Source organism: Neolamprologus multifasciatus, chromosome 19 (genome assembly GCF_963576455.1).
Source record: "Neolamprologus multifasciatus chromosome 19, fNeoMul1.2, whole genome shotgun sequence".
NCBI lineage: Eukaryota > Metazoa > Chordata > Actinopteri > Cichliformes > Cichlidae > Neolamprologus > Neolamprologus multifasciatus.
The window spans coordinates 13,281,647-13,305,704 of NC_140457.1; the positions used below are offsets into that span (position 1 = coordinate 13,281,647).

Here is a 24,058-nt window from a genome sequence, read left to right on the forward strand (position 1 = left end):
TGTGATACTTCTCCTTATTTACTGTAATTTTACTCTAAATATCAAATAAAAGAGTAATGAATGATGTAAGATGGAAAGGACACTGTATTTGGTAATCATCGTTTTGATGCAGAAATACTACTTTATGCCTGTAAAATGTTGTCTTTGACATCTTTTCAGATCAACTAAAAAGGGGGGAAACAAATGTGCTTTTGCCATAAGCTTGCAACAAAGACGTGTGGTTCATCCCTTGAGTTGTCTGTTTTTTTTTTTTTTGTTTTGTTTTGTTTTTTTTTATTTTTTTATGCTCCAGTTTTATAGATTAGTTTTAGATTCATACGTATATTAATTTGGTCCTGTTCTAAATTAATCAATAAATGAAAAAGGTCTGTAATTAATTATTTTCTCTCTAAACCTCGATTCACAGCTGGATTATTCAGTCATCACTCTGTTTAATAATAAAGAAAGGCTCCCACCCATAGGCTAATATCCATTGCGTCAATCTGAAAACATGCTTCTGATTGGTCTGTTTTCCTCTGCTTTTTTACCCTGTCAACCTCAGTAAGAAGCTTCATGCACTTGCTAGCAAGCTAAAAACACGGGATGTGCCATGTTTATGTAACTGAACTGCCCTTGAACTTTGTCACTTTCATGACGTGAAAAAAGAGACACACATTGCTAAATGAACGCTTCTGGTGAGTAAATGAAGCCGTTATTCGGAAATGTCGGAAAGGAGCGTGCTAAGCAAAGTAGCTAAGCTAACTGAAGTTGCAGCTGCTTCAGGTGGTGATATTTGCAAGAAGAAAACATGCAAAGAGGGTAATAAGATGCATTACTGCTGGGAAGTAAGCGTATTTGCTGCAAAACACATGTAAAAAGACAGCTTTAGTTAGTGCACTTACTAAAGCTGTTCATATCTTAGGTCTCTTATACCTCATATATCTTCTATCTGGATGCAGAAAGAGATGAAACGAATTGCCACCAATGTAGAGTTTTATCAAGGTTGGCTTTTTATTTCTGCGTCTTTGAAGCAAAGAAAATGCAGTTAACTTCTAGCTAACAATCCTAACATTGCAGATGACTAGAGACAAAATAACTAGAAGCTTTCAACTCAACTACAAGATAAAAATGCTTTTGAAAATATCCAACTCTTCTTGTTGTTCCACCTGTTTTCTGCAGCTTGTGTTGCCGCCTGTCTCTACAGTCATGGCAGGACCTTTCCAAAGAGCACTAAAGCTAAGGACAGCTCTGAGATGTCTGTACGACTACAACACGCTCTCACGATCTACAGCCACTCTTTCACCTGTTGACTTTCACGGTCCTTTTCTGACCTGCAGCTCAGAGCAGGTTTTGGCCTCCACTCGTAAGCTACATGCTGGGGCTGACGGGTCTAAAGTATCTCCTTCTGCAGCACCAGAGAGGTTGCCGTTCTGCAGAGTAACTGAGGAAGATCTGGCCTTTTTCAGGAAGATTCTTCCAGGCAGAACCATTGTTGACCCTGATTTGGTGGAGCCTAGTAATGTGGATTGGCTAAAGTCTGTGAGAGGTGAAGGCTACAATTGAATCCTTAATATAGTTCATAATAATAATCTACTGCTGTAGATGCCTCATTTTTCTGTTATATGTCCTGCAGGTTCTAGTGAAGTGTTGCTTAGACCTCAGACAACAGAGGAAGTATCACAAATTCTAAGGTAGATGGTAACCAAATCAACAGAAAGGTGTTTATCTAGTCATCAGACTTTTTCACGTTTTGTTTTTCTCCTATAGCTACTGTAACAGTCGTAATCTGGCGGTGAACCCTCAAGGAGGAAACACTGGGCTGGTTGGTGGCAGCGTGCCAGTTTATGATGAGATAATTCTCTCCACCTCTCTAATGAACAAAATCCTTAACTTTGACAGTATCTCTGGTAAGTTTAAAAGTTGAATTCAAAAGAAGTGCTTCACCATAGGCTGACAAATGTGTTTTTGATTTATGGTTACTTGTGCTGAAAATTCTCAAAGATCACTTTGTTTCCCTCTCAGGTGTTCTGACCTGTCAGGCAGGTTGTGTCTTGGAGAACTTGTCTTTCTACCTCGAGGAGAGAGACTATATAATGCCACTGGATCTTGGGGCAAAAGGCAGTTGCCAAATTGGTGGCAATGTAGCAACCAATGCAGGTGGTCTCCGGCTGCTGCGGTATGGGTCCCTACACGGGACTGTGTTGGGTCTGGAATTGGTGAGTGCTGGACTTTTGATACTCTTCCCCCCCAAAAAAAATAAAGCTTATTTGCAAATCTGTAACACATGCAGGTATTGGCAGACGGGCAGGTGTTGGACTGCTTATCCACCCTGAGGAAAGATAATACAGGATATGACCTCAAACAGCTCTTCATAGGGTCAGAAGGCACTTTAGGAATCATTACTGCAGTGTCCGTCCTTTGTCCACGGAAACCCAAATCTGCTAATGTTGTTTTCCTGGGTAGGATTTTCTATTTGCTTCTCAGATATACCTTTGTAAAAGATGATAGAGAAAGTTTTGTAAACCATTAAATGCATTGCTTTTCTTGGAGATTAGCAACAAAACTCATGTGTCTATCTCTGCTGTTAGGTTGTGAGACCTTTGAGCAGCTGCTGAAAACATTTCAGCTCTGCAAAGGCATGCTGGGAGAAATTCTGTCCGCCTTCGAGTTCCTGGACAGTGAATGTATGAGGCTGCTGAATACGCATCTCAAACTACCTAATCCTATATCTGGTATAAGCACGTTCTCTCTCTCTCACACATACACACATCTGTAACGATCCTATAAAATGAGTGAGCACACGCAGACCTTTCCCTTTGCTGTGCAGACTGTCCATTCTACATCGTCATTGAAACTTCGGGATCTGACCCGACCCACGATGCGCAGAAACTCCACAACTTTCTTGAGGAGGCAATGACATCATCGCTGGTCAGTGATGGAACGGTAGCAACTGAGGAAGCAAAAATAAAGGTCGGTGGACATGATTGGAAAAAATATGCTTCTGTTGCATACAGTGAAGAAACTTAAGTATTCCAAGATTGATCCAAGATCATTTTATGTAATTGCATAGGTAAATATAATGCCAAATTATAAAAACATTTTCTGCTCCCGTTTTCTCAGGCTCTGTGGTCACTGCGTGAACGTGTCACTGAGGCACTGACTCACGATGGCTTCACCTACAAGTATGACATCTCCCTTCCAGTGGAACGGATCTACCAGCTGGTGACAGACATGAGGAAGCATCTGGGAAACCGGGCCAAAAGTGTGGTGGGATACGGACACGTAGGTAAGACGACTTGATAAAATGATCTGCACATACTCTATAAACATACTACTGTCAGCTATCATCCAATTCTCTCTTACTTATTCTGTAGGTGATGGTAACCTCCACCTGAACGTCACTTCTCCGTCTAAAGACCCTGCTCTCCTGGCTGCCATTGAGCCATTTGTTTATGAATGGACAGCCAGCTGTCGCGGGAGCATTAGTGCAGAGCATGGACTGGGCCTGAAAAAGAGGAACTACATTTACTACAGTAAACAGAGCCAGGCTGTGGCACTGATGGGTAACATCAAGGCTATGCTGGACCCCAAAGGCATCCTCAACCCGTACAAGACTTTACCAGACAACCTGAAGCAGTGATGTACGCAGAGGTCATGCTCGAGTTAAACTTTAGTTCCAACCTCACCGCTATATGGCGTGTGTGGCAGTTAGGGTGCTTTTCACACATTTGGTGCAGAGCTGACAGTTCACTCAAGAAACCCTATTTGTCACACAAGCCACAAAACCCAGTCTTGCAAAAAAGAAAAGACAAAGTAGTTTCATTTTCTACAAAGCATTACTTTCAGACAGATATCTTCTTTAGCAAGCTGCGTAAGTGAAGTTCCAGTTTAAATATTTTAACTACCCTTGTTACTTGCACTGATAGAGTAGCCTTAGTCTGATGCACTCCATATACTATAGAATATTCAGTGGGTTTTAGAGCTTGAAAAGAAAAAAATTCCACTTTCTCAGAGGAAACAAATGAACGATGACTGTCCTTCATATGGTGTTTGTGTGCCACTAGAGGGCAGGTGGGTATAACAGTGTGGGTAAAATGTTGTCTGAATAAACTGATGTTTGATACATTTATGCAGTGAATGCCACAGCTTGTAATTTTGGCCAGCTGTTTTCCTGTCAAAATCCAGATGTTCTGGATTTGGATGTAGCCATTGTAGGTGTCGGCAGCTGACTGTGTACATGTACTGAATGTATAATCATGCAGTAGCAGATTAAAGCTTTCCAATTTTGTTTGTAGAAATCAGAGCACATACTGCCCATTCATTAGGCAAGAGTACAGTAAATGTTTTATTACATATAAAAAGGCAAAACAACTTTCCCCCCCAAAAAACAAAGCCAGCATTTGAAAACAAAATCCTTCATACACCTGCAACTTTAAATTTAAAGTCTTCAATAAACATTTCCAAATGAAGACGGAGTGTTTGTTTTTCCATTATTCAGGCAACTTGTACATAACTAGATTTCACCTCCAGTCTCTTAAAATAAAATGCACATTAGAACACAAATAAACCTTTTGTGATTCCTCCTTGCCTGAGCAGAAGACTTTTTCAGAATCAGCCACAGTGAGTTTATAAAGTATGCCACACAGAGGATCAGGTCATTTCCTATCCCTATCACAAGTTACACACTACTTCCTATTGGCAGGTACTTGCTGCTTCTCTAGTCCGCAAACCATCAGAATAAACATGTTTGTAGTGTTTTGATCTTCTTCCCTACCCTTGTCCACTATTTCTTAAAAAATCATTTCCTATCCAAATAATGATGACGTGTAGAGGAAGTCCAGTAGAGTAAATGCCTATATATGTATGCAGTCAGTTTCACACACCCATCGCACATTAATCTGTATCTTCAGTAGTGTGTTAGCAATGGCGATTCAATACATAAATAACATACTAGTGTTTTTTATTCTTTAAGAAAAAGGTTTAAAAACAATTTTGATTCGATTGGCTCTTTCTTCCTTTTATAAGTGAACATTGTGTTTCTGTGGTGATGGCTGATAGTAATAAATGGGTGACAGATTTCTGATTGTCTCTGAGCAGAATGCCAAAAGGCTGGAGATCAGAAATTTGAGTAGACACTCAGTCTTGTAGTGTTTGTACTGGAAGGCAAACCCCAGTGTAGTCCCACATGGGCATTAAAGCATTGGGATGGGGTTCCTATAATATAGCAGCCAGTCACACTCAGTAACAGTCCATAGTTCAAGTTGGTGGAAACACACTGGCAATTGGTTTGCCTCATATCAAAGGCTGGCTTATTCAGAAACGACAGGTCCAAATGTCTGTGTGGGCTTCAAGTCAAACATGTTGGTGGAAAGCATCCGCAGAGAAAGTGAGAGAAGGATGAGGCTGAATGACTCTTGGAACACCTCTTTCCTCTAGTCCTCTTTCCATCTGCCTAATCTCCCTCTCTCTTTTTAACAAAACACTGGGAGTCTTGTTGAAGCCAATCCCTGACACCAGGCAGCTGCCTCTGAAACATGGCACCCTCTCACGACTCCTTGCCCTTTTCCAGAGAGCTGTGAATCTTGTCTAGGGTCTTCTTGATGCGCAGTGCTGTAAGCCTGGCAGAGGGGTTCTGGTACCAACATTCCTTCATTAGTTTCACCAGAGCAGAGAGAGTCTGAGGGAGAAAGAATGAATAAAAACATCATACACTGATGAATCCATTCTGAAAAGAATCAATGTGACTGCAAGCACTTTCAGATGTTGGCCCATCACCAGATAATGATCACATATGTAGGCACTCATGAGTCATGGATAAAATAAGAGCAAGAGTAGTTGGTTCGTCATCATATACAGGTGCTATTAAGCAATTGCAGAAAAAAAAAAACAATATACTTGATGGACTGTTCCACAGCTGTATGCCTCTAGTTAACTATTAGACCCATAATACATAATGAAGACTGAAGAAATGTAGTATAGGCAAAGTATAATTGTCTGTCTAGTAAAGCTGAGAGTAGACAAAATGTCAAATATTTTGTACAACTGCTTGTTAATGCAATCTGCCAATCATGTGGCAGGAACTGAGTGCATTATATCCAGACATGTTCAAAATTTCATGTTGAAGGTCAAACTGAGCATCAGAATTAGAAGAAAGGTGATTTAGGAGACTCTGAACATTATTACGGGTACCAAATGCACTGTAACAACAACTTGCATAGCCATCTCTATGGTTTAAAGAGAATGACCTAAAAAGATCAAATATCAACAGTCACTCAAATAACCGGCTGTTAAAACCAAGGTATATAGAACAGCACGTCAGAACACATCAACATTTGCAGCAGATGGGCTACAACAGCAGAAGACTAAAAGAACAGGCTCACCAAAATTGAAAAACAAAAGACTCGAAAAAGGTTGCCTCATCTGACGAGTCTCAATTTCTGCAGCTCTACTCGTTTCACTGAACTCAAATGGCCTCCACAGACACCAGATCTCAATCCAACTGAGCACATATGGTGTGTGGCGCTATCATTTCAACATGGACCAAAATCTCTGGGCCATTAATCTGCGCTACAAAGATCTCAGGGAATTCTGTTCAAAGGGGTCCAATTCAATATAAATGGACAGTACGTGTAGATGTTAAATAAAGTGTCTCATGTCAGTATTTGTCATAAACATTGCAGAAGGTCTATATAATTACCACATGGCTAAAATCTGCCTTTTTGAACGCCTTCATCCTATTGAGAAATATTTTGACATTTAGCACCCGTCACATCAGTTGTGTCACTATTGTCTGTCTCTCTTGACAAAAAGATTCTTACTCACAGGATCAGAGAACCATCGATTAGGAATGAAAGGCCTCTGCTGTTCCACACACACCACTTTCCTCATATCCTCAAAGCTGGGATCGTTTGGCACCTGATCGTAAAACGGAGGTTTGTACTCTTCAACAATGCCTGGAAAATGGAATTTGAATGGGAAAAATTAGTGAAAATTTAAGGACAAGTTAAACAACAAGGAATGAAGAGACAACCAGAGGGCCTGGCACAGATCACCACACTGCATCATAGTGCATCGTGATCACATTAGCGTGCCACTCTCTGTAACATCCACAGCAATGCACTATGTGCATGACACTCACCATTGCTGTACGTGCGTCTCGCTATCTCCCACAGCACCAGTCCAAAGGCCCATATGTCCACTCGCTTGTAAGCATCGAAGCAGTCTGTCTGAATGGTTTCTTCCAACACTTCAGGTGCCATGTAGCGCTTGGTGCCAACCTTTGGATTGTTGCCCACATCCAGCAGATTGTCTGCCTGGGAGTGGGTCACGGCCAGCCCTGTAGCATGCAGTTACACACAGTGTTATAACAGGACCTGAAATTGATGTCTCCTGAAATGAGCGTATGATTTTGGAAAGAGGTTTGATAGATGCGGAGACACCAAGCAATACAACAATACAACCCTGCAATCCATTGTAGATAATGCAAGATTCAAAGCATTGAATTTCACATTACATATTCATTAAGGATACATAGCATAGCTGTGTGAGAGGGCTGCAGCTATTGATTATTTTAGTAATCGAATAATCTATTGATTATTCCATTGATTAATCGAGTAATCGGATAAGAAATATTTTTGTCTGATCAATCAGCATCAATAAATATTCATAAGAGAAAAAACAGGTCTTTCAGAATGAAGTGCTCATTGGTTTCGATTTTAGAAATTGCAATGTTTTAAAGTTTAACTGCATACAACATCTGTTATAAAAACTCAACTAAACCCTTTGAAATTTAATGTATAGAAAACATTATATTAAATGTATAAATATATAGTCTCAAGTACAGTCAAAGATTAAAGTATATTAAAATAATAGGCTTTCTGAAATTAACAGGAGGCAAGTTTTTGTGCTGCTGAAAACAAGTTAAACATCAGCACGCTGTATAATTTAAACATCGTATCGGACTAAGTTAACAGTTAATCTGCAGATTTTCATACAACTTCTGGAGGTTTACTGCAGATTTTCCGCTGTGTAAAACAAACAGCAGTGACAAAGTATGTTTTTCTTCGCGTTGGAGTTTGTTGATCAGGTGCTTTGATAAAGGACTCGATGCCTTTTTGGGATGCTAGAAACATGTTTTTTTGGGTTTTTTTTTTTTTTCATTTAACCTCACCATCCTGGTAAAGGCTCCGCCTCTTTGGTCATCCTGGAGTGTGTGTTAACAGAACAGCTCCACGTTAAACTGTGGTAGCATCATCATTACTGATATTGTTGTGTTATCAGTGTTTTTGTTTAAAACTGGGGGCTGTGTGGGCTTAGTGTTGTCAAAAGTTTTATTCATACACTGCTCCTAAATACGTTTCTATTGCAGGTCTGAAATGCTCACAATTACATTGTTTAAAACAGCAGCGAGCTACAGAGCCGTGCATTAAACAAGGGATCGAAGCAAATTATTCAGTGAATCGTTGCAGCCCTAAATCCCACAGTATACCAACAAAAATGTATAGTTATTTAATTATTTTTTCCTGGAAATAATTAACCTCAAGAATATTTATTTCTAAGCAAAACATTGGATAATGCTGATAATACTATTATTACTTAATTTTTTAAAAAACAAGCCAACTGTAAACATGCTGTCTGGACTTAATAAAGCTTTTAGTATCTAATTAAGTTATGTTTACTCTTTTGAGCAGGTAGTACTGGTGAATCACATGCCTACAGTTTATCTGAATCCCTGAAACAGGTGAAAATCCCAACAGTTCGGAGGAGACAAAAAGCAGAAAAGTGACTGACCAAGGTCTGCGATGCAGCACCGCAGCTCCTTGGTCACCAAGATATTTTTACTCTTCAGGTCCCGGTGTGCGATGGCCGGTTTCCCCTCTGTGCCAAAGATCTCCGTGTGCAGGTGCACCAGGCCGCACGCTATCGATGCAGCCATTGCCAGACCTTCTGATGTCTCCACTGCGACTCGCTGCAAGTAGTCATAAAGCGAACCATTTTCATGGTAATGGGTGATGAGCCACAGTTGAGTGCTGGAGTTTCGAGAAGTCATATCGGATGCCATGAACCCTGAGGGACAGAAAGGTGAAAGGTAATATCATGAAATTGTGTATTATTGATTCAGACGTAAGTCAAGTTCCTCTGGCATCAATCACATTTATTACTGTTGCATTTTGCTGAATCCTTTTGTATTATCTTTCACAGATCATCTTGTACTTCCTTGTCCCTTTAGGGGGTCACCACACTCCTCTGTCTCAATCTCACTCTGTGCCTAGGATTCTTTTCTGTCATACCAACCCTCTGCATGTCCTCCTCTTCTGCATTCATGAATCTTCGTGGTCTTACACTTTTCCTCAAGCCTGGCAGCTCCATATTCAAGATCCCTTTGTTTAATATATCCACTATCCCAGTAGCTCTAACCTGAGCCATCCCTCTGACATCATGATTTCCATGACTTAGTGCTTTAAAATAAACTGAGAGATTCTCCAGTTCAGGGAAGCTGAGGTTAAAATTCAGAGCTGCCATTACAATGCAAGGAAATACACATGTTAGCTTAACCAAATTTGGGGACAGTCAGCAAGACCAAAACATTAAGCGTAACAGACTCACCCAGTATGTTTTCATGCCTTAGCAGCACTGTATTGTAGATCTCTGTCTCTCTGAACCAAGACTTCTCATCTCTCGAGGAAAAGATTTTCACAGCCACATTCTCGCCCTGCCACTGTCCTCGCCACACCTCTCCATATCGTCCTTTGCCTGGCGGAAAAAATATATATGTATAATAAAGAGAACACAAGAGGAGAGGAGACAAAAAACAGGAAGTCAGAAAAGAAAAAAATACAGATGCATGCATTTTAAAAAGACAATCACTGTCTGCTTTTTAAAATTTGAGGGGTGAATTTTCACTCTATTCCATTGCTACAGCAGTGAGATTCTTTTGGCACAGATTTGATGTTTCCACATCAAAAGCTCAACTGTGCACAAAGTACACAGTGCACAAAGCCACAAACTTGAAAACCAAACTCTTACAAGCTGTAAGAGATACTCATGATACTGTGGTTATATAAAAAGGACCCCAAGACAAGTAACCTACATACTTTTATTTGAAAGCTACATCAAAATCTGTCAGATTTTATAGTGCTTTTTACAGTGACATTATCTTTATCTTTAACTTCTGACAGGTGACAGTTTTGAACATGGTCAACAACTCACACAAATAAAAAAGGAACTGATAAGATGTTTTGAAAGTTTCTTGAAATAAGTCACAGATGATTTGACCTCCCGTCTCTTTGACATCACTCAGATTCCACGGATATGTACAGTCATAACTGTAGTCAGGATCGCCTGTGGCGTTAATTATAAGCATGCTCGCTTCTGGGAAACTAACTAATGTGTGAATATATCCCTTTCCTCCTGATTAATGATAAGAATTTGTTATTTTCGTGATGAATAACTTATGTGTCATGACTTTGGATTTTTTTCATGTCATCTGAACAATTTGCTTTTCAGTAGAACTCTTATCAGATCTGCCAGTCAAACAGATATGAATCTGAAATGTTACGTGTTATACCTACCTACGCACTCCATCAGACTAATCTGTCGGGCCACAGTTCTTTGAACAAGGAAGGGAAGACCTGAACCACTGCCTGACGTACATGAGTGATCCAACAGGTCCTGCGGATAGACAGATTTGATTTTTGCTTTGTCAAATGTAACTAGCATGTAGAGTCATATACAGGTGTATGCTTAATATGCTTGCTGAGAGCTACAGTTGTGATCAGAAGTTTACATACACTCATCAGTGTATGTAAATCATGAACTTTATGGCAATTTTGGACTTTTAATGACTTCTTCAAGAATTGGGTTCACAAGTTTCAATTTAATTGGATTTTCTAAAATCCGCATGGGGTGAAAAGTATATCTGTGAAGGTTCTCATTCATCCAGGTCATCGTAGTCTAAGGAGCTTGGAAAGAAAAGCGTCTGGACTTTTTTAAGTTGCTTGAAGATGTTTCACCTCTCATCCGAGAAGCTTCTTCAGTTCTAGGGTCAAATGATGGAGAGCCCCAGATTTAAGCCCCAAGTTACATCTAGACCAGAACCTTTTGGTAGTCATTTACATGTTTCTGGCAAGATATCTCACCACTTTTTCTGCAGAACTGGCACAGTTGGCAGGTAGTCATTGTCCTCCATTATTCCATCCACTTTGTGCAATGTACCAATACTATAGGCAACAAGACAGCTCCATGCTAGGCAGTTGTCACAGTGTTTTTAGGTTTGAAAGGCTCACTTTTACTACACTTTTTTACTTTTGACTGTGTAGTTTAGAGAAACTCCCAAAATAAGTTCAGACTTGTGCACCTAGTTCTTGTTCTTTAAAGTCATTAAATGCCTATGTTGTACAATTATTTCACCCTGGAGAAAGAACAGTTCCAAGGAATCATTAAAAGCCAAGATTATCATAAAGTTAATACCCATAGGTGTATGTACACTTCTGACAATAACTGTAAATTGAAGGTGAAAAATATCCCAATACTCAGAGGCTGGAAGAGAACACAAAGCGTGAGATGGGCCTTCTTCTTGCTTTGGCCAAATCCCTTTTCATGGTTATCTCTGTTACTCTTACCGCTAAAGTGCTGTCTCCGACATTGGAAGTGATGAGACCGTCTATGGCTCCCTGCTCAGCGTCAAACTCCTGCAGTCTCTGCAGACGTCCATGATGGAGCCTTCTGCAAGCCAGCACAGATACTACAGACAGCAGAGCCAGAACGACCACTGGGCCAAGTACGAAGAGAGCTAATGTCTCCACACGATATCGAACTGGCTCACCTTCTGGGGCTGTGGGTAAATGTAAAAAAGAGGTACGTATAGTTTGAAATTGGGGGAAAAAATTTATAGTAAGGAAAAGAGCTACAGGACAGTCCAATTTCCTTGTAGACATAAAGCACCTGATGGTAGCAGAGACATCAGATATTCCCTGGTGGTATTGCTGTTGCACCTGTCCTGGGAGCAGCATTGAATAGCCTGGTGGTAGGACGTAGCTGTGAAGCACTGGAGAAGGATTTGGTCCGCGTCGTCCAAACAGCCACGCTCAAAAAAAACTCCACTCTTACTAACTTTGACCGAAGAGAAGCACTGGGTACCTTGGCACTGGGTGGGGTGGAGGCATTTAGGACCTTCACATGCACACTGCAGCTGTCCATCTGTAAATAACAGGATGCAAGTTCACAATATTAATTTTGAATTAAAGGTAACAGGTTCTAATAAAGCAAAAGACATAATAAAAGGCAGGTAATGGACTCTCAGTGTGTTCAAGATAGAAGGTAGGTGGGCATCACCAGACACCCCGTGATACAATATTTTCACAATACTTTAAACCCACAATATATTATTGGGTTTTTAATTATTGGGTTGCTGAGTGTTACAGTGATATATATTGCAACTTCTCAAATGTTTTTAACTGCAAATTATGTCATCAAATTTAAACTTTGTCATATCCGTTTTATTCAATAAGATAAAAATGATCTGACGTCACTTATTTTCTCGCTACAAAATCAGTACAACATTGCCACTTAAGTAAATGTTGCCTTAAGAGAGTGAGTCTGCTATCAGTCTGTGACAGTTAGCTCCAGCCACACATCAGCTTACATCTTAATTTCTTTGTTTTTTTTCCAAATCCAGAGTACATCACTTGTAAAAAAAATATATATTTTTTTATTTTTTGTCGTATATCACACATAAAATTAAAGACCATATCTGTTCCAGGTATTATTTTTCTACTACAAATAAACAATCTCCAGCAATTTAATCTTCAGGCTTGAGCACAAAGCAGCGAGAAGCAGTCTCACAAACAATAAATGAAAAAGCACATGAGTACAATACCTGGACCCTCAGCTGATATCGACAGAGTCTGCAGCGAGAGCAGCAGCAGGACATGGACACTGGAACGACCCATGTTTCAGTGCACTAAGAGTGGGGAGAAGATGCAAGATGAGCCCGAGAGTTCAGAGGAGTACACTCATAATTACATTTAGCCTCTTTATGTTATCTGACGAGCCTCATAAGGCTCCATACAGAAATGAAACAACAAATTATAAAGGCTGAATGAGTTCAGTTTGTCTTAGAAAGCACTACTTAGTATACATTAGTGCAATGGATTAAACAGAAGCCTTTTTAAAAAGACAGTCACCATGAATTACTTCCAAGTGTATAAATGTCTTCACCTGAACATAATATAATCGTGTGGTTCGTTCTTAAGTGGTTGACTAATAGACTAATTGCTGTATGTATAAGACTTGATGTACTATAACTGTTCCTCTGCAGGCTAGCATGCACAAACATACACTAAAGTCAGCCTCTGGTTTTGACCTAACATTCAGAAACAACCAAAGCTATCAGCAAATCCTTCTTTAAAAGGAATAAAAAGATAGGGGACCTAGTTGTTTGCTGTGGCCATTAACAGGCGACCTCATTGGCCGCTCACAGGCGCCCCGGAGGCGCCAGGATGCCTGGTGCTGCTGCCCTGTAAACTAAGCTAAGCTAAGCTAAGCTAAATTAAGCTAGCCACGCAGCACAAAGCGCAGACTGACAGCCGAACGAGGACAGCCAAAACAGAGCATTAAAACAACACCCACCTACCTGGCGCACACGCAGCGCAGTTTCTAACTCATGCTGTTAAGCCTGCACATTTGCACACGAGTATTAAATAATCGTATCGGCGTGATTTTCGATGTAAAACCGCTAAAAGAAGGGACCACAGCCCAGCCCACCCAATGGCTGTTTTCGCTTCCAGCTACACTTGACGTCACCAAAACATTAACATCAAGTTGCATTGTGGGGCAGAGAAGTCCGCCAACTTAAAATCAGTGTAACGCCAGTGATATTAATGTGTATTTGAAGTGTTAATAACGTCAGCCATTATGATATGATAATTAAATGAGAAGAGACTATTGTGTGTTAATCTCTGTGGTCAGTAAATGCTGCTCAATGGGTCCTAGGCTGCAATCATTACACGTCTGTGTAAGCACTTATTGAATTTAAGTGCATTTTTTAGCATTATGCTGGTTTCTAATAGTGAAAGATTCGCTTTTTACTTCACAACATACCCTTGTTAATTCTCAGATCAATGTTTAAAATATTATATATGTATTGTTATAGATTAAATGACACAAAGATGCATTGAGCTATTAAAGTTTGCCCCACAGTGACCAGCTACAGTATTAAACCTGCTTAAATCCTCTTACATTGATAAAAAAAAATCCAGCAGTGATAATTTTACACTGAAAGAGTGTGCATTGTATTAAATCACTTATTTACATAAGCTGAATTTCAATAAATACATTTTTAAAAGGTCACATATGCATCCATATCAAATCTGGATACCAGACAGCTGATCCTGAACACATCTAAAACTATTTTTGGCTTAATAAAGAAGGCATTTCAACATCTCTTTCTCTATCGACGGGCTACAGAGAGGCTACATGTGCCTATACAAGTCTTCATCATGGGACTTAAACACTGTTTCACATTGTTAGTAAAGTGCACCTGGGGCTCTATTTCCTCCAACCAAGGAAATACAGGGTTAGTTGGGAAAGTATAATTCATTTGTATAGAACTGTTATGGATTAATTTCTCCATCCTGACTTGGTATAGTAACACAACCAATCAGGGCAAACAATTGCTTGAAAAAGTAGTAAGTAGAGCCTCCAAGGTCATTGGTTGAGGTCTATCTTCCATACCTTCATACTATCGCACCAGAATCACCAGGATCATCACTGGCCCCTCCAACCCTGCACATCACCTATTCAATCTTCTCACATCAGGAAAAAGATACATGAGCAGAGCATCACATATTAGGGATAGCACCAACCTCTAAACTATTGAAATAAGCACTGAACCTCCTGTTACCTATATCAGATTGTAATTAAAAAAAAAAATCTGAAACCATCAGAACCTATATTTATGTATCATGTCATCATATTCAAGTTAAAGACACTGGCAAATATCTGTTTTTGTCTCACTTGAGTAGACTAAATTTAGACTTAGTAGAGGACTAGTGTCAGAGCACAGGCTTTCCAAATACAAACTATGACTCACAGCAACAACCCAGAGGAGAAGTTATGAACTCACCTTTAATTTTAGCTCAAAAAAAATCTTACAGTTCGCTTATACTTTGGTCTGTGTGGGGGAGACTTTCTTGCTATTATTACAGCTGCACAGACATTTAGAAACAAGACTAAAAATAACCAGTGACTTCCATTAGGAGCAGTATTCAGACATGATGCAATCTTTGTTTCCCAGTTAAGAAATTTGTGTAAAAACTGCTGATTATTTTATTTGATAAAAGTTGGTGAACATCACATTACAACTAAAGACACTGTTATTTTCTGGGAAAAAGTTGGCAATGACTACATTTAGATGAGTTTGATTCTCTTCAATTATGAACCAGTTATCAAATGATTTGCTGCCTAATTATTCAGAGTGATACACTGCAACAAGGTCAGGTCTAACATATTGCTGTAACACACTTTTTATGCATGTCAGGGTTTTTGTTTCTGTACCTCTTTAAAACTGATGAAGAAATGCTTCTTAATTAAGATTCAGTAGTGATCCATCCAGGTGGGTCACATTTCTATTTCAGTTTTAAGACATCTATCTCCTGCAACTCCTGCATATAGTACAGAGCAGGTCACATTCCTCCTGAATGTGCTGAGCAATATATTGACCTCAAAATTGCTATTGTTCTCAATTGCAAGGCAAATATCATTCCATCTCTAGTAATTATTTTGGCAATGCAGCTTTGATGTGGAAAGGCAAAAGCGGGACGAGGAGCAGCAAGACTCCCTCTTGGAACAGCAGAGACAACAAACATTAAATTAAGTATGAATGGAGCAGATGGTGTGGAGGTGGGTTGCAAAACGACTTGCAGATTGCAGAGATCCATCTAAACAGGTTATCAGGCTTTATGCAGGCAGAAGCAACATAAATAACATGTCCCGTATAAGATTTGCCACAGCTATCGGCTGAGCCATCAGCAGGTGTTAAGGTCACCTGATCTGCCAGGTTTCTGTTGGCTGAACTTGACTCAGTAGAGCCATTGCTACGCTAGCATTAGCCTTACAGAGCATTTTGAATTGATCTGTCTTTTTGCCTATGTTTTCATGCTGTCTTCATCCTCCAAGGAATAAAACATTTACAGTGATGGTGGTCAATGGTGGTTTTAAAACGCGTCTTAAAACCCATTTTTACTCCTTGGCATATGACACTGTATGACCCTGATTTTATTGATTTTATTGTTTTTAATCTATTGTGCTCATTTTATTGTTTTTAATTCTAATTATCATTTTATACTTTTTTGCGCTATTTGTGCATATTTTATTATTTTAAGTTTTTATTTATTTTGTTTATTTATTATGGGTAAATCTTTTTTTTTTTTTCTTTTTTTTTTTTTACTTATTCATGTATCATTTTTGGCATGCCAAGTGTTCAGCTGTGCTGTTCTGAAAGTGCTATATAAATACATTGCTTGCTTGCTTGCAAAGTAAATAAATTAATAGAAAAAAGGAAAAATAGCACAGTTATTGATATGAACAAAATGATTAAAGATAAAGATCTGAATGTTTCAGAGGTTCATCTAAACAGGTTCTTTTGGGAAAACCCTATTTTCTCTCACTAATTTCTCAAAACTCCACATTTAATCACCATTATTATGTGAGTGCTAGACTTCAAAAGTCCTTCTGTGCTCCCTGTCCCTTCACTGAAGTGTGCAGAAGATCAGATCTCCCAACTTTCCTCTTCCTGAAAAGGTTCATGAAAACCAATAGGACTCTTCGTGCCCTGAGCTCTCATGCAGATCTATTATTACATAATACTGCACCTAAAATATGGACTCAATGATATATTAATTTCACTTTTCACCTCTGAAGACTCCTTCAATTATTGATTGGCACAGTAGATGTCAAGAAAAATGGCAGTGAGTTTCTGTGTGTGTGTGTTTGTGTGTACGCATGTGGATGTGTTATTATGTGTGTGCAGAGCAGAGAGCGAAAAGGAGAATTGTATCAAGTATCCAATACGTTTTCCCTTCACAGGGTCCGTTGACCATGAACAATGGCCAGTGCTGTTTGTTCCTGCTTACCTGAGGCTTAGGTCTCCAGTGAGTCAGAGCAAGACCCAGCCAGTATCTATTCTCCAGGAACAGAGCTCGAGCACAGAGACACATTATCCGCAGCTTTCTTTAATTAAAGACCCCCGGTCGACACTCTGTGCCAGGTGACCTGAACTGCTCCAAGCCTGCATGTCTCTACCACTATCCTCTCCACTAGGGATAAGTCTCAGTGGATAATTAGAGAGGGAAATGCTATACTGCTGTCATGAGATGGAGGAAGGATTATCTACTAGGACTTTCAACTGAAGAGGCGGGGAAAGAGGAATAATGTGATTGTTTCTTCTACAGTCAGCCTACCTATCTCTTTCTCTTACCTTTCGCCCTCTCTCTTCCTAAGACCAAATAATAAGCGAGGGAAGGGACACACAAGTGACTTTTCTTAATGTATTCCACCTGTTCCTCATCTCAGCTGTGTTAGCGAGTTAGTCCCAGGCAGGTTTCCATCCAGAGCTGACATGGAGTATCCAGGGAGAAGACTGCTTTCAGCGTTCCTGCTTTTTCTGCCTCTTCTGTATGTCAGATGTCTCTCCAATCAAAAAACTACAGGTATCAATTTAATACTGTTGGATAGTCAGATTAATGCTAAACACATCAGTGATCAAATCCTGCTTGTTTGTATATTTAAAGGGAGGCTTTAGTGGCAGAACTGCATGAGTTGTGGAATTTTGGGTCTAACTGTTTAAAGTTTGCACATATGTAATTTGCAACTTGTCCCTACTGTGTTTGAAAAGTCTCCTGGTGTGTGCTGTCTGATGCTGAGGAGCAGAAGTGTCTGGATTTGGCTGGAAACGCTACAGCACGACATGTAAAAGGAACACTGCAGTGTGTCCGTGGCTTAAACACCAGGGACTGTATGGAAAAAATCAAGGTACACAAAGAACAACTGATGGGGAAAGTAGATTCTTACCAAAAAAAATTGTCTTACATTTAATTTAATTTATTTTATTTTATTAATTTTTATATCAGCTCTGTCAGATGCATGGCAGTTGAAATTTCTTAACATTAATAGGAACTGTTATATCTAAAAAGTGACTACAAAAGAAAATAAAAAGTATCTGTGAGACATAAAATGTGAAATATAAAAATATGAATATATATTTTGCTCAGAATGGAACTGCAGATGCAGCCTCCATGTTTGGAGATGACATCTATGCTGCTGGTTTCTGCCATGGCCTGGAGCTTGCTGCAGGAGAGTCCTACAATGGTGTAGGTAAGTCACATGTTTAAGGTCTGCAGCAGGTGACACAGGAAGGCACTGAAGTCTCTGCAGCTTATGCCAAAATGCAGATACTGTGCACACAAAATACTTTCTTGCACCCACTGCTTAATCCCAATTTGAAAATTGATTCCTTTTATTTATTTTTCATTTTTGGTGTCTTCTGTAGATGGTATCAGCTACTATGTGGTGGCAATGGCGCGCCGCTCCTCCTCAGACCTGTCCCTGCTCGAGATGCATGAGCGCAGCTCTTGTCACCCCGGCATTCGAACCACAGTGGGGTGGACTGTTCCCATTGGCTATTTGGTCAACACATCCCAAATCAGTGTAGGAGAGCAGTGCAACTTCCCGAGAGGTGAGTCAGAGGGGACAGGGGTGATATAAGTGTAGGTGTGTTTTGGTGGAAGGTGTATGAAATGTTCAATGAAAGGAGGGGAAATTGGGAAAGCAGTGAAGGGGAACAAAGAGGTGAAGAAATGAGGCAGACTGGAGGTGCAAGGAGAGGAGACAGTCACACAACAGTGCTTCTTTCTGTAAATGTGAGGTGGATAAGGGGATTAAAAAAAATCAGAAGGAAAGATAAACAGGAAAAATGCTGTCTCTTAAAGTTTATTATTATGGTGCTCTGGACACATGGTTCCCAACCATCAAGAATTTAGTGTGGTCTTTTTTCTATAAAAATCCAGCATCCAAATCTTGTAGAGACTGGTCTTAAAATACATTTGAATACACTGGACCTGAGTTCTTTACTTTGACAGGGACCCTTTATGGTCATTTCCAGTACTGTATTTTTATTCTTGGACTCTCTTAACTCTTGGAATTGAGTAGTTGGGCATGACTCACAGTTCATCCTGTCTGAGATTTCTTCTGTGATCACAGTAGTGTGAGCTTAAGATGACCACAATAAGGATATCCCCTCTCAATTACATCATACTAACCCAACAATAGCAGAAGGAACTGAGTTTAGAGCGTTCTGCAGCCTTGTACAGTCCATATGCTGACCAGTTTATAAACAGGACAAAAACCTTAAGCATGAAAGTGCAGAAGACTTTTCAAGTATTCTTTGGTGTCTGTGTCTTTTTATTGTTAGTGGTGGGGAACTTCTTCGGCTATAGCTGCGTGCCAGGGATTAAGGATCCCCAGCACGATCCCAGAGGCAACAATCCAAAGAACCTCTGCGAGGCCTGTATAGGAGACGAAAACGACAGACACATCTGTGCCAACAACCACAGAGAGCGGCATTACGGAGAATCAGGAGCTCTGAGGTACACTGACATTAGTAACGTGGGAAATAATACAACAACAGCACCCAGAGGTGAAGTAGATGTTATGACTGCTGCCTTTGTGTCTGCCCTCAATTTATATCCATCCCAGCGTGCTGCCTCAATAATAAAAGAAAAATAATAGTGGAACTCTAGTGTATACCTTATCTGAAGGTATGCAGTAGAGATAATAACAATACAGTGACAAATTACTGTGTGTATATACATATATATATATATAGTGAACAGATGGAACACACAACCAGATTAAAATAAAAGAACAGAAAAGAATAAATCTAACAGTTCCTGTGATTGTGTCGCATAATTTGTTTAAAAAATCGTGTGTGTATTAAAATATAAATATATAATACTGTTTGTGCTGTGCAGTACTGCCGTCTGTGCAGAACAGTCTTTGGCACAGTACTGAATGTACTTCAGAGGGGAACAAAAGAACTACAGGGGGTGATTTCTTAAAGTGCCACAGTAAGTGGCAGAGGGAGTTTACTTATGGTCTCCAGAGTGTGTTAACAGTAGCACACTGGCAACTGTGCTGATTTCATTCATATTTCAATCTATTTATAGACTGAATGTGTCTTGCTGTTTGTGTGTTTTTGTTCAGGTGCGTGGCTGAGAACCTCGGCGACGTGGCTTTTGTCAAACACACAACAGTCTTTGACAATTTGGATGGTCAGTGTGCAAAATATTGTTTATTTTAGAGACTATGATAGTCGTTGTTGTGTGATATAATTTTTTATAATGTCTCAATTTGTGATTACATTGCTTGGAATATGCAGAGGGTGCAACTCCCTGTCAAGGCATAGGATGTCAGTGTTTCATAACGCATTTGTGCTTTTTACAGAAAGTGGAATACAGTGATCGGATTGCACTGTAATTATGATGTCATATGATAATATGTGGGAATGTGAGGCGGAGAGAAAAGTAAGCAATCTGAAAACAAGAGAAGATAAGAGCGAGAATGAAAAAGAAACAGATATCACCCACAAACGCACACACAGGATAGTCACAGAGTTGCAGACATTTTGTCCAGCAGTGAAGTGCCCTAATTCTCTGTTTGCTGCATCTGCTCCTCTGCTTTGGGCAACATCCAAAATTAATGGCGATCATTATCGCCGTCACGCTACACAGGCTCTGCTGGTATAGCCGAGAAGGAGCAGTTTGACGCCAGCTCCACAAAATGCTGTCGCTGCTTAACGAAGCATGTTTTATCATATGGTTCAGAAATGTCCAGAGTCAGAACGATTAACAGAGGTCAGGAAAACACAGAAGGTCTGGGCTGTTGTCTGGGAACGCTGTAGGCTTCAAGGTGGTTTACCCTTTTTTCACACAGTTGTTTGTTTTGTTAAACGGGGTTTTGTTTCCCTTTCTAAAATTCTCAGCGGACCGACCAAATCTGACAAAAACGGCATATAAATTATCGGTAAATTAGTCATAAATCAGGATTGCACTGTTTGATAAATGTGTCATCATAAACAAATGAATGAATGCACAAAAGAAAATAAAAAACTAAAGTAGTTCTTAGTTAATGTAAATAGCTTATTCAGTGTATGAGGAATAATTACATACTAAACATTACAGCTTTCAAATGGTTTTAGATAAGGAGGTCAATGCATATGATGTTACTTTCCTTACACTTAACTCAGAGGGAGACCGTGCAATTATATGGACAACTATGTCTTGGTATACTTACTGTAAACCTTTTTTAAATATTATTTTCGTGGCATTTTAGCCTTTATTGGACAGAGACAGTGTAGACAGACAGGAAAGGAAGAGAGGGAAAGACATGCAGCAAAGGGCTGCAGGTCAGACTTGAACTCAGGCTGCTACTTTGTTTCACATGGTCGCCTGCTCACCCTCACTACTCACACTGAGCTAAACCGGCAACCCACAACTTACTGTAATCTTATCATCATGATGAGGACCCAGGATATCTCTACAGCTGGCTAAGAAATACACTAGTTTCTCTAAACCACAGTAAAACAATGTTAAAGAAAGTGCATATTCATTACTGGCTTTTAGAGGCGTTGGCATGTGGACTTTGCTCTGTGATAGTCAGAGATACCTAATCCCTTAATAGTCAGGCTAACTGTTTGTAGTCTTAATGTAGCTGAGCTTTACATTTAACAGACAGATTGGTTCCAGTTGTCTTATGTAACGCCGTGAAAGAAATCAAATGTGCATTTCCCAAAATCCCAATCTCCTGTTTATACATCTCCTCTCTTGCCCAGGTAAAAACCAAGAGTCCTGGGCCCTGGATCTGGAGGTGGAGGACCTGAAGCTGCTGTGTCCTGATGGAACGGATGCCGGTCTGGAGGAATATGAACGATGCCACATTGCCGCAGTCCCTGCCAACGCTGTGGTGGTGCGTATGGAGGACAAGTGCCGTGTCTGGAAGTACCTGGAACGCTTACAGGTGGGTGTGGACATAAGCTGCATGTGCTTTGCTTTTGTGTGTGTGAGAGTGTCTGTGTATATGCACTTTTTTCCACAGAGCTGTGTGTGGATCTCTGGAGCCTGTGCTATTTATCTGCACATCTTAGTATGCAGGTATCTGCTAAACTGTCACCCTTCCTCCGTACTCAATGTGTGGGAGACTCCAGGATGATTGATACGTCCTGTGCTGATCCACCCAGCCTGCACTTACACACAATCTGAAAGACACTCATGTACACAGAACGCCAACGCACATCCATGCATGCCCTCATGCATTAAGCGCAGTCACACACTTCCTCTCTCCTGCAGAATGTGTTTGGCAATGCCACGGAGGGCTTCAGCCTGTTCAGCTCAGCAGGCTATGGCCAATCCGATCTGCTGTTCAGTGATGCCACCCACCACCTGCAGAGAGTTCTGGGTAGCTACTCCTCTTGGCTGGGCCCCACTTATACCACTGTGCTGCAAGCCTTCGAGTGTGAGGGTAAGAGTGATGACGTGTGCCTATTTGCCTGTGTGTAAAAATGTGTTTATGTGGAATTGCTGATGAAGAGTGGGTGGCTAAGTGGCTGGAGGAGTGTTTTTTGCTGTGTATGTGTGAGCGCATCCACTGCAGCTGTTCTCATTATTGCACTCTCCCACCACCAGGCTTCTGCTGATGGAAGAGGAGGAAGATATCCAGCACATCATCTTCCACCCCATCCCTCTTTCTCCATCCTCCCTCCCTGCCATCTGTGTCCCCCGTCTCACCATATTTTCTTCTTTTAGCTTTGCTTTATTAATGTATTTTTTCCCCCCTGCATTTCACCACCCAATCTTTAATATTATATCCTTGCCCTCCTCCAAACTTTTATGTCTTTTAATATGCTTGCTTGGTTATGACAAGGTTAAAGAGTGGCTAGTTGGCTGTTAAAACATAACTAAAATTGAACGTGGTTTTTAAAGGACGCTGGGGGGGGGAGTGTAGAAAAGAAAGGGATAGGACAAAAAAAGTTAATGATTGTTGTGGTTTTTCTTTTGTGTTTGATTAACACATACCAAAAAAAATTCTCTTAACATTTGCTGCCGTGTATATTTGTTGGGAAACTGCAGCCTTCTTGGCTTGTTTCATTAGACTAAGCTTCGGTACCACCCTTCCACCTCACTCCCACAGGGTCTGTCTCTGGCACTGAACAACTGGGTGCTATTAACTTTTTGCTTAGAAGTCTCAGTTACTGTATGTGTGTGTGTGTGTGTGTGTGTGTGTGTGTGTGTGTGTGTGAGAGAGAGAGAGAGAGAGAGAGAGAGAGGGAGAGAAAGAGAGTATACACTTTTGTTTCCCACAGCCATTAATGCCCTAATTGGTGCTCTGGCATACTATACTGTTTGTGCATGTGTGTGAGTGCATATGTGCGTTAGTGTTGATAGCATTCCTGCTTTCCCATGCCTTGTATAGCTTACTCTACTTTGGATCACTGCTTTCTCACGTCCGGTATGGTGATCCAGGCTGTGTCAGCTCACAGTATATTTTAACATCTTACGATTAGAAAAGGGGGAGGACTTAAAGTTGAGTTGCCTTCAATGACCCTTGAGGGAGTCTTAAAAAAATGATAATTTTCTCATCTGTGACAACATTTGCGTCACCCAGATTCCTCAAGATTTGCAGCCTCTCCCACACTCCTGTCTTTATTTCCTATAATATGTCATTTATAATTTAACATTACCACCAGTAGTGAGATGATAATAATGATAATGTGTAAGAGTTACTAACAGCAGGATGTTTAATTAGTCAGTTTTGACTTTAATCTTATTAAAAAACTGTCTTGGGGAATTACTAAAGAAATTGTCTGTGAAGAAATTGTAACTGCAATTGACAAAAAGAAAAACAAAACAGCATCTATAAGCATTTACAAGACACTATAATTAAAGAGACGCAACCAGTTTGACCTTACTTGACCTACTGAATCGTGTACTGTAATTGTGGGCTTTTCACCTCATGTCCACCTCATGTT

The 24,058-nt window shown here is 40.2% G+C and overlaps 3 protein-coding genes across 4 annotated transcripts; 2 read left to right on the plus strand and 1 right to left on the minus strand.

Annotated features, from left to right (window-relative positions):
• Positions 1-108: 108 nt before the first annotated feature.
• d2hgdh (D-2-hydroxyglutarate dehydrogenase) lies at positions 109-4,448 on the plus strand. The gene is made up of 10 exons (XM_085143122.1): positions 109-674; positions 1,159-1,525; positions 1,613-1,670; positions 1,747-1,886; positions 2,002-2,195; positions 2,270-2,438; positions 2,568-2,711; positions 2,807-2,949; positions 3,100-3,265; positions 3,354-4,448. Exons 2-10 carry the CDS (start codon positions 1,186-1,188, stop codon positions 3,617-3,619), a joined length of 1,620 nt encoding a protein of 539 aa, XP_084999248.1. The 5' UTR covers positions 109-674; positions 1,159-1,185; the 3' UTR covers positions 3,620-4,448.
• On the minus strand, positions 4,297-13,792 carry acvr1l (activin A receptor, type 1 like). 2 transcript variants are annotated; one of them, XM_085143123.1, is made up of 10 exons: positions 13,613-13,792; positions 12,857-12,940; positions 11,923-12,177; positions 11,601-11,812; positions 10,551-10,650; positions 9,586-9,732; positions 8,770-9,045; positions 7,118-7,315; positions 6,802-6,932; positions 4,297-5,656 (listed from the first exon to the last, which is right to left on the minus strand). In XM_085143123.1, the coding sequence occupies exons 2-10, from the start codon at positions 12,927-12,929 to the stop codon at positions 5,525-5,527; spliced, it is 1,524 nt and encodes a 507-aa protein (XP_084999249.1). In that variant the 5' UTR covers positions 12,930-12,940; positions 13,613-13,792; the 3' UTR covers positions 4,297-5,524. The 2 variants fall into 2 exon arrangements, with proteins under 2 accessions (XP_084999249.1, XP_084999250.1); XM_085143124.1 differs by having other exon boundaries at positions 13,609-13,792.
• A 3,148-nt stretch (positions 13,793-16,940) lies between these two features.
• Positions 16,941-23,339, plus strand: otomp (otolith matrix protein). Its single transcript, XM_085144180.1, has 9 exons — positions 16,941-17,687; positions 17,873-18,009; positions 18,249-18,351; positions 18,527-18,712; positions 19,448-19,622; positions 20,239-20,306; positions 21,866-22,050; positions 22,380-22,551; positions 22,716-23,339. The coding sequence occupies exons 1-9, from the start codon at positions 17,597-17,599 to the stop codon at positions 22,724-22,726; spliced, it is 1,128 nt and encodes a 375-aa protein (XP_085000306.1). The 5' UTR covers positions 16,941-17,596; the 3' UTR covers positions 22,727-23,339.
• The last annotated feature ends 719 nt before the right edge of the window (positions 23,340-24,058 follow it).